This window comes from Mustela lutreola, chromosome 9 (genome assembly GCF_030435805.1).
Source record: "Mustela lutreola isolate mMusLut2 chromosome 9, mMusLut2.pri, whole genome shotgun sequence".
Classification (NCBI taxonomy): Eukaryota; Metazoa; Chordata; class Mammalia; order Carnivora; family Mustelidae; genus Mustela; species Mustela lutreola.
In genome coordinates this window covers 25,603,348-25,621,627 of record NC_081298.1, presented here as the reverse complement: position 1 = coordinate 25,621,627, position 18,280 = coordinate 25,603,348, and the positions used below count along the sequence as shown (strand labels likewise).

At 58.3% G+C, this 18,280-nt stretch overlaps 1 protein-coding gene and 1 long non-coding RNA gene across 2 annotated transcripts in view; both read right to left on the bottom strand.

The window, feature by feature from the left end:
- The window catches only part of NOL4L (nucleolar protein 4 like), a 131,195-nt gene extending 129,165 nt beyond the window's left edge, over positions 1-2,030 (bottom strand). Inside the window, exon 1 of the mRNA XM_059133570.1 lies at positions 1,673-2,030. Coding sequence (XP_058989553.1) covers positions 1,673-1,993 — 321 coding nt within the window. The 5' untranslated portion in view covers positions 1,994-2,030. The remainder of the gene's footprint in view (positions 1-1,672) is intronic.
- Positions 2,031-7,092: 5,062 nt separating this feature from the next.
- On the bottom strand, positions 7,093-18,012 carry LOC131807647 (uncharacterized). Its single transcript, XR_009344571.1, has 5 exons — positions 17,893-18,012; positions 12,252-12,349; positions 10,940-11,031; positions 10,239-10,526; positions 7,093-7,218 (listed from the first exon to the last, which is right to left on the bottom strand). It is a non-coding gene; the product is annotated as an uncharacterized LOC131807647 (long non-coding RNA).
- Positions 18,013-18,280: the final 268 nt, after the last annotated feature.

Here is an 18,280-nt window from a genome sequence, read left to right as displayed (position 1 = left end):
GGAGGGGACAATGACCCACACTCCCGGGGTTGGGGGGAGAGTACTGATTGGGGCTGGGGAGGGGGGTCCCTGACTCGCGCGGGGTGGGCCACTGCTCCAGCCTCACCCTCCGGGAATCCAGCCCCGGCGCACCCCTTGGCCCGGCCCCATGCTTCGGGTCCGGCCGGAGGCGGCAGCGGCGCAGATGGGCTGCTGGCGGCCGCAGCGGCCGCGGCGCGGTTATCAGCGCTCCTCGCAGATGGGCCGCCCGCCCTCCGCGCTCACGGCTCCCCACTCCCCGCGGCCTGCAGCCCCGTCCCCTAGGCGCGGGGGGGAGGCGCCTCCGGATCCGCTCCCTGGCTCCCGCCTCCCTCCCTCGCGGCCCCCTCACCCCGCGGGCCCGGGCCCGGGCGGCCGCCGGAGGGGGAGGGGACAAGTGCACTTTTCGTAACGACCGAATCAATTGTGTGTGAAGAGCCCGCTCCGGCCGGGGACGGGGCTGAGCGCGGGGCGGGCGGGCCGGACGGGGGAGGAGCACGGAGGGGGGAGCGGGGGAGCGAGGGAGGGAGGGAGGCCGGCGCGGGGCGGCCCGGCTCGCTCGCTCGGGCCGGGCGAGGCCGGGGAGGGAGCGAGGGGGGCAGGGAAGGAGGCCGGCCGGGCCGGGCCGGGCCGGGGGCTGAACGCACTAATGGAGGGTCTCTGCGACGGAAAGTTCAAAGCTCAGCAGCGCCCGGGGAGCAGCCGCCCCCCCCAGCCCCCACCCGCTGCAGAACAATGAGGTCCCGGCGGGGGAGCCGCGGGGCCCGCGCCGCACGCCCTCTCCAGGGCGCCCCGGGCCGGAGGGGACGCCCCCGCCCGGCCGCCCGCCTCCTCCCTCCCGGCGGCTGCGGTTCCCCGCCCCCTCCCCCACGCCACCCCGCCCGGACCGGGCCGGCCCCGGGGACGGGGGAGGGGAGGGATGGATAGGTCAGGCCGCCCCCGTCCCGGGGAGGGGGGAGCTAGGGGCCCGGGGGGCGGAGGGGGCGCCCCACCCACCCGCGCGAGGCTGCTCCTGCGCCAGGCTGCGGCTCGGGCCGCCCCTCCCCGGGCCAGCCCCGGGTGGGGTCGGGGAGACAGTGCCGGGGCGGGCCCCCTCCCCTGGCGCTGGGGAGCCGAGTGGACTCCCCGTCCCGTAGCGGCCCCTGCCCCCCCCTCCCGCGGCACCACCCTCCACACACACACGCACACACGGACACACACACACACGGACACACACAGACACACACACACACATACACACACACACACCGCCCAGCCGGCCCGGGGGCGGGAGCGCGAGGCGCCCGGGACAGGCAGCCCCGGGGCGGGCGGGGGGGAGGCTCAGGCTTCGGAGCAGCCGCCTGCTGGCTGGGGGAGGGGACGGGAGGACGGAACATGCTGGGGTGAGCTACCCGGGACAGCCCGCCCGGCACGGCCACGGCCCGGGCAGCGGCGCAGAGGGGGGCAGGGACGCCCCGAACCCGGAGCGCTGTCTGGGCGGGCCGGGGCGGGCGGGTGAGCAGGGACGCGTGCGCCCCGGGCGGGCCAGACCCACGGACAACCTCAGGGACACACGTTCGGACATACATCCACACCCCCACACCCCCACACCCCGCCCCCGCCCGCCCCGAGCCCCGCGGCGGGACCGGCCCGCGGCCGCCGCGCGCGCACTCACCGAGCCCGTCTTGACCGGCACATACACCACTTGGCCCATCTTGGGTTCCCGGCCGCTGCCCAGGCGGAAGCCCTTGGAGCGCACCCAGAACTGGAACTTGCCTTTCTCGCCGGCCGCCGGGCCGCTGCCCGCGCCGGTCCCGCCGCCGCCCTGCAGGACCTCGGCGATCCGCTGGTATTTGCTGCGTGTCACCGTCTTGGTTTTGGCCGAGTCGCCGTAGGTGCGCAGGCACCAGTCCCGGAACTGGCGGCCCAGCTCCGAGTCCCCGGGGCTGCGCTCGCGCTCCCAGCCCCCGCGCAGCAGCAGCGTCGGCTTCGGCATCCTCCCGCCGCGCCCGGCGCCCTCGGGGGCGGGCCGGCCGCCGGGCCGCCCGGTGCCGGGACTGGGCTGGGCTGGGCCGGGCCGGGGCGCGCCGCGGCCCGAGCTGTCCCGCGGTGTGGCTCCGGCGCGGCTGCTTGATGGGCACGGGCGGCGGCCGGACGCGCGGGGCTGCGGCGCGCTCTGTCCTGCTCGGGCGGCGGCAGCGGCGGCGTTGGCGGCGGCGGCTCCGGCTCGCCTCCTGCTCCGCCTCCTCCTCCCCCCCGGCCGGGATGCGGGAGCGATGGAGGCAGCTCCGGGCCCGGAGGTGCAGAGGGGGCGGGCCGCCCCGCGGGCGGCCGGGGGAGGCGGGAGGCGGGGAGCGGCTCCGGGCGCGGAGAGCGAGACCGAGCCTGGGCGCGGGCGGCGGCGGCGGCGGCTGTCAGCTCGCGCGGCTCATCCTGCTCCTGCTCAGGCTCCCGCTGCCGCTGCTCTTCCTCCTCCTCCTCCTCCTCCCGCGCCCGCCTCCACCACGCCGCGGGATCCCACCTGTTAGAGCGTCGCAGCCTTCGCCGCCGTCCCCCCCCCTCCCCGCTCCCGCGCCCGCCCGCGGGACCCAGACCCCGCCCCGGGCCGGCCCCCGGGGGCGCAGGGGCCGCCGCGCCCGCAGCCTCCAAGAGGGCAGGAGCCGCAGGCGCGCAGTGCCCAGCCCAGGGACTGAGTTCCCTCTGGCCGGGCCTGGCCCCGAGCCTCGCAGGCCGTGCTGCGCCCGGACCCCGCGGTCTCGCAGGGAGTAGGGCGCAGACCCCGCCCGGCCACAGGCGTTCCGGCCTCCCCGGGCGGCCCCGCCCGATTTTAGCCCCGCGCGGGCGGTACAAGGCAGGCGTTCTTCCCTCCTTCCCGCAACTGGCCTCCTTTCTCGGGTGGGAGCCCAGCGCCAGAAGAGCAGTGTTCCCCTGGGAAACCCCAAACTGCCGCCCTTTGGGGGCCCAAACTTCCTTCCCTCTCCCCTCACCCCGAATTCCCCGAAGTTTGGACGGCCTTACTTCTGCCAGCCCCACTGCTCTGGGACAGCCCCAGGCCCCAGGGAAGTTGTCAACATTGGCCTTTAGCCTTATTCAGGCCAACCCCACCAAGGCTTCAGGCCACATTCAACACACCCACAAGTTCATCCCAAGACACCCTGCCTTCATGGGTGCACTGAGACCCAGAATCTCTTGCTGAGTAAACTGAGGTGACCCCCTACCCCCTTCCTCTCTGGGCAGGGCTGACCTTGGGTAGAGCTGGCCCCCTCCCCCTGAATGCAATCAGGAACATAAATAAAGGCACAGGCCGATTCCCTAGAATTTCTGCCCTCCTTTCCTAACTGGGCCTGAGGAATTACTCGGCTTCTCTCCTTAGTCTTCCCTGAGGCCCACCCCTATGTTCCCAGGCCACTCCTGCGGGCAAGTCCCCACTCAAAGCCCAGTCCCAGATTTTGACCAGGGCAGGGCCATTTCCTGTCTAGGAACCAGTGGCTACCCTGTCCCAAGATGCCCCACTCCAAACCTACAGTACGCCATGTCCTGGCATCTCAGAGGCAGAGGGTATTGGCCCATTTTGCAGATGAAGGCCTGGGGCCTGAAGAGGTAGCCTGACCTGCTCAAGGTCATGCAGGGAGGAGGGGAGGGTTTCAGCCCAGGGCTGCCTGTCTCCTGCTACCACATCACACAGGAAGTCTCTCCTTTGCGGTCGCCCTGGGAGGAATCCCGGCACTGGAGTGCCTGCCTCACTTCTCCCAGTAGACAGACAGTTCCAGATGTTCAGGGCCCATGTCTGACTCATCCCTACGTGCCCAGGCCCTAGCACAGCACCAAGCACACAGTAGGTGCCAATAAATGCTAAAAGAACCAAAGAGGTCTTTCAAGTCCCAACCTTGCTCTGCATTTCACATAGAAGATTTATTTTTAGATAATTTACATTTCCATGTTACTTTATATACACCAACAACTCCATAGTCGTTTTTCCTCTTCATCTTCCCAAGAGCTCTTTTTGGTTCCAGGCTGGCATGCCCATTTTTTAGAGATGACCACTGGGGCTCATAGAAGGGAAGGCACTGCCTAAAGGTCACCCAGCCCCAGAGGTGCAGGGGCTCCTGCATGATTCAGAAGCCTGTGCCTTGACTTTGCCAATATACCCCTTGACACTTAAGCCCACTGACTTCCTTCCTGAGAAGAAGAGTGCCCTGGCCCAGGAACGCTAATGGTCATTCTCAGCAAATGTACTGTGGTACCTACTTGAGCCTGGGTCTCTCTCTTCAGTTCCGAGACCCATGTCAGTAAACCCTAAGCCAGGCCACCCATCCAGGTGATCTGGGTCTTTGCCTGCCTTTCAGAATCTAGAAACCTGGTTACCCATCTTGGGCTGAGTTCTAGTGTGGCAGAAGGTGTTAGCCCAGTGAAAAGAACATGGACTTCCGGTAGTCAAACAGATTTGGGCTGGAATCCTGACCACTATTTGCCATGGGTATTCTTCACGACCACCGGTCTCAGTTGGCTGCTCCCCATCAGAATAAACCCATCAGGGGCGTCAGGGTGGCTCAGTTGTTAAGTGTCTGCCTTTAGCTCAGGTCATAATCCCAGGATCCTGGGATGGAGCCCCTCAAGGGACTCCTGGCTCAGCGGGAATCCACTGGGAATCTCCCATTCCCCCTGTTTCTGTTCCTTCTCTTTCTGTGTGTCTCTCTCTGTCAAATAAATAAATGAATAAAATCTTTAAAATAAAATCATTAAAAAATAGAAAATGAAATCATTAAAGAAATAATAATTACATCTTAGGGAAAGGGCCTTGTTGGAAATAGAGCTGCGAGAGCAAATGAACACAAGTGACTGCTTTTCTTAGGGGGCTCAGGGAAGACCCCTCTGAGGTGGCATATTTGAACATATTTGAGTTCACTGTCAAGGAGCCATCTATGCTACACTCTGAGGGAAGAGCATTCTGGCAAAGGGAACGGTACGTGCAAAGGCCCTGAGGTGGGAAAGAGATCGGCATTTTCCAGAAGCTGAAAGAAGGCCAGCGTGGCCAAGAGTGAAGTGAGTGAGGAGGGGTTGGAATGCAGGACACCATAGGAAAAACTTTGAATTGAAGTGTGATGGGAAGCCACTGGTGAATTGTAAAGAGGGGAGAGACTAAGTAGTAGAGAAGAAGTGAGGTGTGGAGGGCCTGGGGTCTGTGATCAAGGGCCCTGGAGGTCAGAGACCTTGCTTTCTCCTCTTGTATGTCAGCTTACTCTATACTAGGCACATCTCAGCCTCGTGCCCCAAAAAGTACCAGGAAAACGTGGAGGTGGCCGAGCAGAATGAGAGAGGCCTACAGCAGCCCAAACCCACTTCTGCCAAAACATCCCCAGACCTCTAGCCTATTCATTGTCAGTGGTCCTTTAGCCGGGGTCCTGCCCCAGAGCATGCTGGGTGGGAACTTCGGGAAGGGGGGCAGTCGTGGTCCTAGGGGGCAACTGCTCCTCCCTTCTTCCCATTCCAGCCACCTGCTGAAAGGACAAAGTAGACCGTCCCATTAATCAAGGTCAGTAGATCCCTCAGATTTTTTCTTTGCCCTCAGTACAGATGTCCAAGGGAAGCTGGGATTGAAGCACAGGGAACTCAGGTCCCCACGGCTTGTGGCCACTTGAGATGCTGACAGGAATGTCCTGGGTCACAAGAGGTTACCCATGCAGGGTCTGCAGAGAGTATCCAACACAAATTCTGCCTTTTACAGGTGGGTAAACTGAGTCCCGCAGCAGGGAAGAGACTCAGGGCCACAGGCAGAGCCTTTAGCTAATTTGGCACATATCACCCATCTTTCACTGAGCCCTGACTCTGGGCCCAGATGAGCAGGAATGCCTACAACTCAGAGGCAAGGTAGCCCTACCCCAGCCTGGCCAAGCCACCAGAAGCTGGGGGGAGCAGGAAGTCCTCGGAGCCTCAGGGAGAGGTGGTTTCCATCACTGGGAGCTGTTGCCCCTTCTGCCAAGAGCTCCTGCAGCCATTGTCACCTTCCACTCCAAAGCACCTCCTCCTGCAGCCGACGTGCGCACCCCCCTCCCAGCCCTGCTGCTCCAGGCCCACCTCACCCAGAAAGCCTTCCTGATCCCTTGGTTTGGCTCGGGGGCTCCCATGGCTGCTCACAGACACCTGGGCTCTGAGAACCACTGAGAACCACTGCAATCTCACGTTTGCCTGGTTACCCGTACCTACCAGGGCCCGGCACACGAGCTGAGGTCTAGTGATTCTTGAGTAAAGGAATACATGTTTTACAAGTGAGGGAATGAATGAAAGAATAAACGGGCTGGTTCTAAAAGGCACAGCTCAGATGGAGGTCGACGGCGTTTTTCTCCGTCCTCCTTGCCACAACCTTACCGACCCGTCTCAGCCCTCTGTCGCGTGGCCTGACACGGGTTCCCTGTTCCAAGCCTCAGTTTGCAACACTGGTGAAGTGGGGGTAATAAGTAACCCTAACTCACGGGGCTATTGTGAGACCAAGCACCCAGCGAGCGGCAGCTCTTATGGTGACAATGTCTCTCTACCATGTATTTGGATGTTCCGTTGTGAGTGTCCCCGTGCGCTGGACGTCATGCCGAGTGTTGGAAACACAGCACTAAATGAGATGGACCTGGACCCAGCCCTCCTGAAGCTCAGGGAATAGCCAACTTTTCAAAGATGAGGACAGATGGGTTGAGAATTTGAAAACAAAATGGTGTCATGGAACACAAGGCAGAGAGACTCAGACGAGCATCTCTGCGAAGCCCTACCCAAGGGCTCCTAGGACAGAGGCACTCAGGACAAAGGGCAGAGGAAGAATGATGTCTCTGTGCCTACAATGGCCCGGGCCATGGTGCCCAGGGAACCACAGTCCATCAGGAAGGCATTCTACCCACCTCACAGAGTTTGCAAATCTTCTGAATCCAGCATCTCCCTTCTCCAGAAATGAAAGCATAAAGAGACAAGAAATTTCATTCAAATGTCACCTCCTCAGAGGAGCCCTCCTTGACTGCCCTTTTCAAAGTAGCCCCCCCAGTGATTCTCTCCCCTTGCCCTGCTTCGTTCACCTCCACAGACCCAGGAGCACCTTGTAATGTATGGATTTATTTGTTTCCTTGTTTCTATTCATCTCATGCAGTGGGACGCATGTTCCAAAAGGGTAGGGATTCTCTCTCGGCGGCAGGATCTCCGAGTCCAGAATAGCCTGGCACATAGTAGGTGTTTCATACATTGCTGTTGAATAAATGAATGAAGAAACCCCAAGTGTGTATGATAACTAGAGTTGCAATGAGATCCTAGCACATTTATGTCGAATTAGAAAGGAAAGAGGCTTGTCTTTCTGTTATTAATTTTGTCTATTGCTAGTCACTTCCCTTCATCAAGCCTCAGCTTCCCCACATGTAAAATCACTGTGAGGCGTCAGTCAAATGTGGTGCAAAGTGCCCAGAGGGTGCCTGGCCCATAGTAGGTGCAATTCTATTATTCTGATGGTGCCCTTGGTGGGAAAGGCTCTGGGAGGGGAGCCCCTGGGCCTGAGCCTACCTGCATGACACAGAGGAAGCTGACACTGGATCTGTCCCGTCACTTGAACTTGCCAGTAATTTATTGATGCTGGATGCTGGCACCTAGCAGCTCGCCGGGTCAGCCTCGGGGAGCAGGTGTGGGGCCAGGGGGGCCTACCCCCAGCCTCATGCAGGCAGAGTAGAATGGGGACAATGGATCCACATGGCCCAGGAAAACAGATAGGTCAGCCCTTACAAATCCCCTACTATGTTCCAGGCACTGAGGGACTACGAAAAAAAAAACCAGGTGTGGTCCCTTCCTGGCCTGAGCTCATAGAGGGTGAGATGGACATAATTCCTAATTGAACAACTGCAAAAAAGGGTGGTGAGAGCTGCGGGAGAGCCTGCATGCCGGGAACCTTTTCCATATAACCACACTGAAGCCTCCTATGAGGCCTTACTTGTATTTTCTGTTTGTCCTCAAGGAGAGGTCAAATGATGTGCTCCAGGTCACATGGATAGTGAGGGGCACAGGGAGAATTTGAACCCAGATCTGACCAGCTCCAAGGCCCAGGCACATGAGACGGCCACCCTGCACCCACCAGACAGGTTGGTCGAAGGGCGTGTGTAAAAAAAAACCCAACTAGCTAAATAAATAAAGGGCTCTGGGAGTTCCAGTGTGAGAAGTGAGTGGAGGCCCATTTTCCTGAAGGCCTCCTGGAGGCAGAGGCCTCTAGCTGGCTTACAGAGGATGGGTAGAAATAGCAAGCAGGGAGTGTGATTCAAGGCAGGGAAATACCCCCAGCAAAGGCTTGAAGTCTACGTAGAAAGGGAAGGATGTGTTTGCAGTGCGGTGGGCATGGCTCCCGGAGGAGCCTAGGCTCCCTATAAGGTGGCAGTGGGCATGCTGGGGCCTTGAATGCCTGGCCAGGCTTTTGACCTCACGGGAGGGTCATGGGGAGCCATGGGAGGTTATCGAGCGATGAAGCCGCTGCTTCCCCCTGACCTGGGTGTTCGAAGAGGCTGGCCGGTTGGGCCAGAGGGCCTGGCATAGGAGCACCTCTGACGTCAGGCCCAGCCTCATCCCCCCCCCCGCCCCGCCCCCTTTCATCAGCCCTCAGGGCTCCTTGTGTTCACCCGCTCCAGAACACCTCCTGCTCGCTCTCACCTCCGTGTCTTTGTTCTCACAGATCCTTCCTCCTGGAGATCCCACTCAACCCACTGCAGTCCTACTCACCATACCAGTCTCCCTTCCGGGCTCCTTTCCTCCGTGAAGCCCACCCTGACCACCCTCGCCCCACCCCCTCTGGCCTCAGGTGTCTGTCTAGGCCTCAAGGGCCAGGGCGAAGTCAGGGCATCCTCCAGTGACACCACCCACCATGGGCAGCTGTCGCTTTCCCCTGCCGAGCGACATCCTTCTCAGGGTCATCTGAAGTTCCTCTGAGAAAATACCCCTTCCCCATATTCGGAGCACATAGCTGGAGCATGACTGACCTGAACACTAGCCGTGGAAGACACAGCAACCCCTAAGCCCGTGTGACTGTGGCCAGATTTCCGACAGCACTACTGGAGCCCCTGGATTCAGTCAGGCTTGAAGGCCCTTTTCATTTTCATCGAGGTCTCTTTGTGCTGGATTTCTTGCAAACCAAAAATCCTTGTCAGATGGACCATCTGTTCAGTGCAGTCTGGGCCTCCTCTGGTCTGGCCCAGACAGCAGTACCAGCCCCCTCAGTGGACTCCTGGCCTATAGATTTTCCCTTCCACCCCAACTCAAAGGGTCTCTTCTCTCAATTATGACCTCTAGTATGCCCCACAATACAGTCTGAACTCCTTGGTTTAGCATTCAAGGCCTTCCACCATCCTGTTCCAGCCCTCCCCCACCCCATCCCCCACTCTGCCAACATCCCCTGCAACCACAAACCCTAACAATGACGGACTCATATATGCTGTTCCCACCACTGGGGCTGCCCTTCCTCTCTAATTCTCTTCTGGAGAACTCCTACTCATCCTTTAAAACCCTATTTGACTGTTAACTTCTCTGCCATACTTCCCCTGGCCCTCAGGCAGGGTGAGGTGCCTCTTCCCCTGGCACCTCAGGATCCCGGGCTGGTCTCCTTCAGAGCAGTGACCATACAGGGTGGTCATTACCTTCGACTTGGCTACCTTCTCTCCAGAGAAGGCACTCCTCAAAGACAGGATCATGTCTTGCCCATTGATCTCCCAAAGGGCCCGGTAACAACTGTCAACTTACTGACTTACTGATACGAGTTCAGCTCAAGGTTGTGAATCTTTAGGTAACCCTTTCTGCTGGTCAACGCTTCCAGTTAACCCCTCACTGGGTTTTCTTTACTTCAGGACTTCTCAGAACCTTTAATGTGCTCGTGGGCACTGTGAAACTCTGTCCCAGCTTTGAATCATCTCACCCAACTGCCCCATTTCAGAAATGACGAGGGACAAGAGAAGGACAAGGACTCCTAGGCATTTGACAGCAGAACAGGGCCTGGGGTCCAGCCTCTAGCTGTCTCAACCAGAGCTCTCTCCTCCATACCTCTGTTCCTGGGCACCACAGGCCCCTGCTCGGGACCAGTCACCTCCGTAGCAAAATGTCAGTGTTAAGGGTCTCTGAAGCCAGACTGCTTGCACTTGAGTGTTCTACCCCCTCTCACTGAGGGTATGACCTTGGCCAAGTGACTTAGCCTCTCTGAGTTTGGATTTCCTCATGGGTACAGCATTGACCCTAGCAGCACCTACCTCGTGGGGGTAGCTGGGAGGGGTCCAGTGAAGTGGTCCATCTGGAAGCACTTAGCACAGTGGCTGGCACACCGTAGGCCCTCAGGACATTACCACCATCTCTGCGACCTCAGCTCTCTCAGTACCGGGCACACCAAGTGCTGACATCTTGGGGGAGCTGTGGGTCTCTCCGGAGAAAGAGGCCAACCAGAGGCCAGGTCCAGCCCAGGCTGCCCTCCGCAGGGTTGAATCTGGGTCTTAGCACCGGGCCTGCTCATCCAGATGTCCAGCTCTTGGGCCTTCGTCCTCCTTGATTTGAAAACAACATTTTTTGTTTAGAAGCATTTTCCCCCACTTCATATTGGTTCCATAAATTGGATTTTGTTGAGTGGTTTCTGACAAGCAAGTCGAACCGGCGTGTGTGTGGAGGAAACGCAAGGCCGCCTCTGACCATGGGGGTGGATCCAAGGCCTTGGGTTCCGCTGCTTGCTGGCCGCGAGCTAGTCCCCTGGCAGCTACATCCTGGGGAGAGCCTGTGTCCTTGGGGTGATCCAGAAGGACTTCTTCCCCAGGGAATTCTTTCTAGAGGTTTCCCAGAACCTCCCTGTAGAGGGAAGGCCCTTATGGCAAATGGCCTGGCTACTTCCCCCACCCCACCCAGCAAAGCATCTTCATGGGCTCAGCCCTAGGGGTCGGGGTGGGGGTGCCTCTGAGTCTCCTACCTCTAGCTCTGTGCCCTCTACAATAATAGTCAAGAACTGTGAGGTGGATCATAGTGCTTCTCCACATCTTCAGGCATCCAGACAAGGGAAAGCTGACATAGTAAAACAGGAGAGATTTCAGTTAGACAATAGGAAGGACTTCCTCCTGCCAGATAGCTGAAACCTGGGCTGTGTATGACCTTGGAAAGAATACTCAAGTGGGAGTCAAGGCAGCTTTGGCTGATGATTACTGTGGGACTTGAGGTCAGTGTCTCATTTTCTCCTCTTGGTTTTCTCATCTATAAGATGGGGATTATAATGTCTACTCACTGCAGAGGATTTCAGATGAGACAATAGGATGAAGCCTTGAAGCCAGTGGCAGGAGTCTGGATCAAATGACCTCCTAGGTTCCATTTCCTCCAAATCCTTTCTGTTTGGAAGGGATTCCTAGGGCTGTGGCCCTGACTTACAGGCGAGAGCCCCAGGGTGAAGTGTGTGTGTGTGTGTGTGTGTGTGTGTGTGTGTGTGTGTGTGTGACATAGTAGGAATTAACAATTTATTTTCTCCCCATTCTCTTGGGCCACTCACCAGATGCAGAAAGAGCCATGGGCAGATGTTAGAAAGTCTGGATTCTAATCCCGGGTCTAACCCCAATTTGTTTTGACCTTGGCCATGTCCCTTACCCAGGTTAATCTCTTTTTTCATCTATATCATGAGGACTTTGGATGATTTCCAAGATCACTTCTCTCCTGAAACTGGGAAACCCATGACTGACCCAGGAAGGTCTGACCCCTGCTCCCCCACCCACCCCCCCAGCCATCGCTGGAAGTTCCAGATAACACGGATCTTCCTTTGTTTTCTTGAATTTGTCAGGGCCTTGGGAATGGGCTCAGGCCCCTCTCACAGGCCATGTGACCCTGGACATGTCACTTCCTCCTACTCCACCTACTCCAGGGTTTTGGCCCAAACCCTTCCCCTCTTGCCATGAATTCACCTGATTGATTCCAACCCATCCTTAGAGCTGCTAGCCTGGGTGGAGCCCCAGAAGGAGGCCCTGGGCCCCATGGGCTTCGCAGGTTAAGGAGAATGAACCTGGGCAGTGGGTGTCAGGGGAAGGTGCAGCTAGAGCCCCCATCTCCCCTGGGCCGGGATCCTGGGTGTACCCAACTTGGTAAGCACACCATTTGCCTAGTGCCAGCTGGGCAAGCTCTGTGAGGGCCGGACTGGCTCCCCGGTACGATGGGTAGTGAGCCAGGCACTCTGCCGTCACCGGACCTCTCAGCAATCAGGTGCACCACTCTGCTGGTGGGGCTCTGAGTGCAGAAGGTCTTACCTGAGCCACACAGGTGTCTCTGAAACGTTCCTCTCCTCCAGGACCAGATCCCAGGGACCATGTGTCCCTCCTCCAGCAGCCAGCACCGGCGACAGACCCTGGAAGGCAGGTGAGACAGAGGGGAGTGGGGAATATGAAGCATCTTGCCCAGGGTCTCACCAGGCAGAAACAGAGCAAAAAAGGGTAGCTTCTTGGTGGCACCCAAAGCTGAGAAGTGTGGAAACTTATGGACCCTCATTAGGGTTCAAGGACTCCAAGCTTCCCCTTTTACAGATGGAGAAACCGAGGCCCAGAGAAAGGATGAGCCACATCCAGGGCTACCAAGCAGGTAAGGCACAGACCAGAACCCAGCAGGGCAAGTACAAAGGCCCTGAGGCTGGCACAAAATATGGCTGAAGGGAGATGAAGCTGGAGAGGGGGGCTGGGACCAGGCCAGGCAAGGAGTTTGGGCTATAGGCCACAGCAATAGGAAGTGATTGGACTGGAAAGATCTATCCAGCACTGGGCCCTCAGAGGGCGGGAGGGGCAGAGGGAGGCCAGGGAGGAGGCACGGACGCTGCTCCTGTCCCATGACCTCCAGACCTGCTTGCCCACCTGCTAACTCCACGTCACTACTCCAAGCCTGAGATCCCTATTTCCACTCGCCAGTCGGTCCCTCCCACTGCCTCCCTCTCTGAGCAAACACCAACCCCATTCTTCCCACTGCTCAGCCTGGAAAGCCTCCTGTCTCTCGTCCTGCCACCTGATGAGTCAGCAAACCCCTTCGGCTCCACTTTCGAAATATAACCAGAATCTGACCCCTTCTCCCTGCCTTGCTGCCCACCCCCAGGATGGCGGCACCCACCTCTGCCTGCCCCCACCCTGGCACACAGCGTACCCTCTGTAAGACAGCTGGAGGGAGACTGTCCCTCCCCTGTTCTGAGGCCTCTTGCGGCTCCCTGCCTCTCTCCTAGTAAAGATCTGACCTTGGCCCTTGAGGCCTTCATGCCCCGGCCTCCCTGTGCCTGTCTGGCCCCATGGCCCCTAGGGCATCCCCCGCTCTCCTCTTGGCCGAGTCGGTGTTCTTGCCTCCCGACATGTGCACATGTCGCACCCTTCCCGGGGCTCTGCAGGGCTGGCCCCATCACCTCCTCCAGGTCATCCGATGTCACCTTCTCAGGCTCCTGTGACCACCCCCCTAGTTAAAAATGACAATCCCTTGTCCCACCACACACATACATCCCTTTCTCAGCTTCGTTTTCTCTGTACTTCACCTGACTTTATAAGACACTATTTACTTGACTTATCCTATGGCAAAGGCTCAGCATGGGTGAGGATCCACCTGAGGTCATGGAGCCAGGACACTGTGGGGCTGGGACCTGGACCCCGGCAGCTGGGGCTGGGAGCAGGTTGGGAGCAGAGGCTGCGGGAGGCGGCGGGGTGGGGAGCGGCTCCGGCCAGCCCCCTGTGGTCAGCCCTCCCTGAGGAGCCCCAGCGCCCGGCACGGAGAGGGCTCCACGGCGGTGGTGTAAGAGGGGCATTGGGAAAGGCCCAGGGGCACCAGGTCCATTCTACGGTTGCCCAGTCCTCAGAGCCTGAACGGCCATGAGTGAGAAAGGAAGTCAGCAGGATCCAAAATAGGTCTGTGTTTTGGGAAGTGAAACTGGGTGCTGGGGACATGGCCAGGGGAAGACCTGGGCCTCTTGGGTTGAGGCTGTCGGGGTAGGGAGTCTTCCCCTGCCTCCTCAGTCCAGGAAGGGTGTTTCATGGGAATGGGATCAGGCCCCTCTCATAAGCATGTGACCCTGGACCTGTCACATCCGCTCTCTGGTCCTCACTCTTCTCATCTCTAAAATGGGACTAAGGTAATGGGGACCGGAAAGATACCGTAAGACTGTGTCCTGAAGCCCGAGGATGTTGCTCAAAAGACGGTAATAGTTACCGTTGGTATTCCAGATCCATCTCAGTGCCTCCTCCTCCAGGAAGCCTCTCCAGATCCTTAGATCAGAATGACTCTCTCCTTCTCTTTAACGTCTGTGTTTCTGTTCACATGTGTCTTTTCCACCAGAGGAGGCTAGGACCCAATCTTAGTCCTCTCAGTGTCCCCAGTGCCCAGTACAGGGCCTGACACATGGGAGGTGCCACAGCCTGGGACTGAATGGACATCCTAGGGCAGAGGTTTATGCAGGCCCTTGAGGGTCTGATATCTGCATGCTGAGAGCCAACACCTCAGGGAGGCCTGGAGTTGTGGCAAGAGGAGTGCTCTGAGGGTAAGTGGGTTGTGTTTCCTCTGAGGCTCAGTTTACTCACCATAAAATGGGGACACTTGGAAAATGGGCCCCACACCTCCTCTGTCCTGGATCAGTGAAACACAGGCCAATCAACATGCTACCCTAGACACCTCAGAGTGTGCCTGGGGCAGGGCTGCCCCAAAGTGAGATCCTTCAGACCCAGGTGGCCTTGCATTCTCCTGGTTCCAGCCCCTGTCCTGCTCTGATGAGAAACAGGCCTTCAAAGCTGAAAAACTCCCCAGGCATAGCTGGGGACTTGCCACCTAGTGAAATCAGGAAGCTCTAAAGAATGATGGAGTCGAAGAGCCCAGATGTCCATTCATCATTGACGGATGAATGGATAAAGAAGATATGGTATAGGGGTGCCTGGATGGCTCAGTGGGTTAAAGCCTCTGCCTTCAGCTCAGGTCTTGATCCCAGAATCCTGGGATCAAGCCCCACATCGGGCTCTCTGCTTAGCAGGGAGCCTGCTTCCTCCTCTCTCTCTGCCTGCCTTTCTGCCTACTTGTGATCTCTGTCAAATAAATAAATAAAATCTTAAAAAAAAAAAAGAAGAAGAAGAAGTGGTATATATGTACCATGGAATATTATGCAGCCATCAAAAATGAAATCCTGCCATTTGCAATGACATGGATGGAACTAGAGGGTGTTATGCTGAGCAAAATAAGTCAATCAGAGAAAGACAATTTTCATATGATCTCACTGATCTGTGGAATTTAAGAAACAAGGCAGAGAATCATAGGGCGAAAGAGGAAAAAAATGAATCGAGATGAAACCATAGAGGGAGACAAACCATAAAAGACTGTTAATCTCAGAAAACAAACTGAGGGTTACTGAGGGGTGGGGGCAGGAAGGATAGGGTAGCTGGGTTACGGACGTTGGGGAGAGCATGTGCTATGGTGAGTGCTATGAATTGTGTAAGACTGACGAATCACAGACCTGTCCCCCTGAAGCAGATAATACATTATATGTTAATAAGAATAAATCAATTAAAAACAAAGAAATGATGGAATCATCAGTCTGCAGGGACACATGCACCATCCAGGTCTTACAGATGAAGCCCAGTGAGGCTCAGCTACTTGTCCAAGATCACAGGAGTTTCGTCAGGTCCCAGGGCTCTGTCAGCATGTCTTACAGTCACAGCATCTCCACAAAGTGAGAGTTGGGCCACTCACCCTATAGCTGAAGACCTCAGGCTTCTAGAAGCAAAAGGTCTTTCTCAAGGGCTCCCTAGGTTCCCTGGAGGCTGGGCCTTCCAATCCAGGAAGCTGAGGCTTTTCCAGGAAGGACCCAAAGGGTCTGTGCAGCCCTGAGTTTCCCATCAACTGTCTCGTGCTGTCAGGCTCCCCCAGGATCCAGCTGCTGGTGTACATTTGTGGGTGGAAGTCCCCCTTTCCTCTAGCCACACAGCTCAGAATAACGAGAACAGACCCACTACATAGCATGTGTTGGGCGTTGGGCCCTTGTCCTAAGGGCTTTACCTACATCTACTCCTCTGAGTCTCATTGACTTGGTGAGGTCGGCACCATGCCCCATGTTCTACATGGGAAAACTCATGCCCCATGTTCTACATGGGAAAACTCACGCACGTCCTGGACTGAGCTCAACATCTTCTGAAAACCTGCTCCTCTCCCAGTTCCCAGCCAAAGGAGAAGCCCCCAGCCACCTGCACTGGGTACCAGAGTCACTCCTGATGCTCTCCCTCGACCCCTCCCTCCACGTCTTGTCAAATCTACCTCCTAACCTGGTCCCTCGCCTGCTCTGAGCAGTGACGGATGACTGAACCGCTCGGGGCCTTACCTGTCAACTAGGACAACAGCCCTGCCTGTGAAGGACATATGGCAGAGTTGAGGGGATATGCCGTCACTCCTGGCTGTGTGACCTGGGCCGGAAGAACCAACCTCTCTGGGCTGCAGTTTCCACCTCTGTCAAGTGGCAACAGTAGCATCGCTCACCTCCCAGGGTCCGTGGGGTGATTCAGGGGCGCGGTCCCGTCCCTCTGTGTTCCGTGAGACATTGCTCCGGCAACTCTCCCCGCTTAGAACTCATCAGCATTTCCCTCTCTACCCACTCAACCCAAGCAACATACAGACTGCTGGGTTTTCTCTCGGGGTCCACATCCCCTCCCCCTGCTGTTCCGTTTCTCTCCCACCTTGCACAGGAGCTCCTTGAAAGTGTGTCTTTCCTCATGGCTCCCTCTCCTCCCTTGAACCCTCAGGCTTTCACCTCCCCTCCCAGGAGACCAAGGATCTGGGCGTGGCTAAGCCAGGGCTGTCTCTCTGCCCTCACTGCCCTGGACCCCCCCAGCAGCCTCTTTCCTTGCTGCCTGTTGGAATGTTCTGTTTGCCTCCACTTCCTTGTCTGTCCTGCCTCAGCCCCTTTTCTGCGGCTTCTGCCAGCATCTCACCCCCACTGCTCAGGGTGGGGGGCCCGGGCCTGTTTCTTCCATCTACCTTCTTCCCTGGCTGATTTAAAAGACGGCTCCTCTGCCGGCAAACCACCCCCCCCCCCCCACCGAGACTGCCAACCTGGACACCACCCTGGAGCCCCGCCGCCCCTCCCGGCCTCCCCAGCTGATTTTGGTCCCATCTCCTGATATTTGCGCATTGACCTGTTCCAACCAAAACCTTCTTCATCCCAGTGAATGGCAACTCCAGCCTTCCCACGGCCCACGCCGAAACACTGGCGGACACCCTGAACTCCTTCCTCCCTGACTTCGGCTCCAGCTCTGTGTGTGTGTATGTGTGTGTGTGTGTGTGTGTGTGTGAGAGAGAGAGAGAGAGAGAGATCCCAGATGGGCAGCACCAGCAGATCCTGCTGGCTCCAACTTCTCGATTCATCTCTGCTTCCAGCAGCCCTGGCCAGCCCCCCACCTCCCCCTGGATCAGCCTCCATCCGGATCTCCCCCTCCCCAGCTAGCGGCCTCCTGCTGGCCCCCTCCTGCCCTGCCACCTGCAGACTATTCTTCCCGCGGCAGCCAGAGGGACCCCACTCCACGGAGAGTCCCACAGAGCCTCCGGGTCCTCGGGGCTCGAGGACGCAGTAGCAGCCCCTCAGGGAAGCCTGGATCCTTACAGACCTTCAGGCCCCATGAGCTCTGCAGCCCTCGGGCTGTCTCCCTCCTCCTGCGTGGGGCCACCCCCCCCCACCCGCCCTCCAGCTCCTGCTGCACGGGTGTTTGCTTCCTGGAACGTTCTTCCCCCAGCAGCATTCATGCAAGCAGAAAGAAGTCTCCTTCTGGGGAGGCCTTCCCCGGGCCCCAGCCACAATTGCGACCTGGACCTGCCACCGGACACTCCCTGTCTCCGCCCCATTTTCTCTCCTTCCCCTTAGCACTTACCACAGTCTCACCCACCGTGTCTTTTACTTACTGTGTTTCGAGCTGGTCCCTCCCAGGAGGGCAGGGATTTGTCCTGGGCTCAGGCGCTCCTGTGGCCTCCCCTGGGCCTCAGACTGGCCTGGCCGTGCCATCAGGGGCTCGGAGGAGCCTGTAGAAGGGTCGAGCGGGAGGAGCGCTGTGTGAGAGCCCCCGGTGGTAAACGCGGCCCAGTTGTGCAACCGCACTGGGCCCACTAGAGGCCTTCCAGCTCCCCCAGAGCCCTGCCTGTGCTCCCCACTGTTTCCCTGCCTCCAGCCATCCCCTGGCCCCTCTCAGACCCTCCATTCTGTTCAGGGGGTGCCAAAAGGGCTTTGCAAAGCCCGGATCTAATCCTGTCCTCCCCCCACACGAGGCTTTGAGGGTTGCCCGTGGCTCTCAGA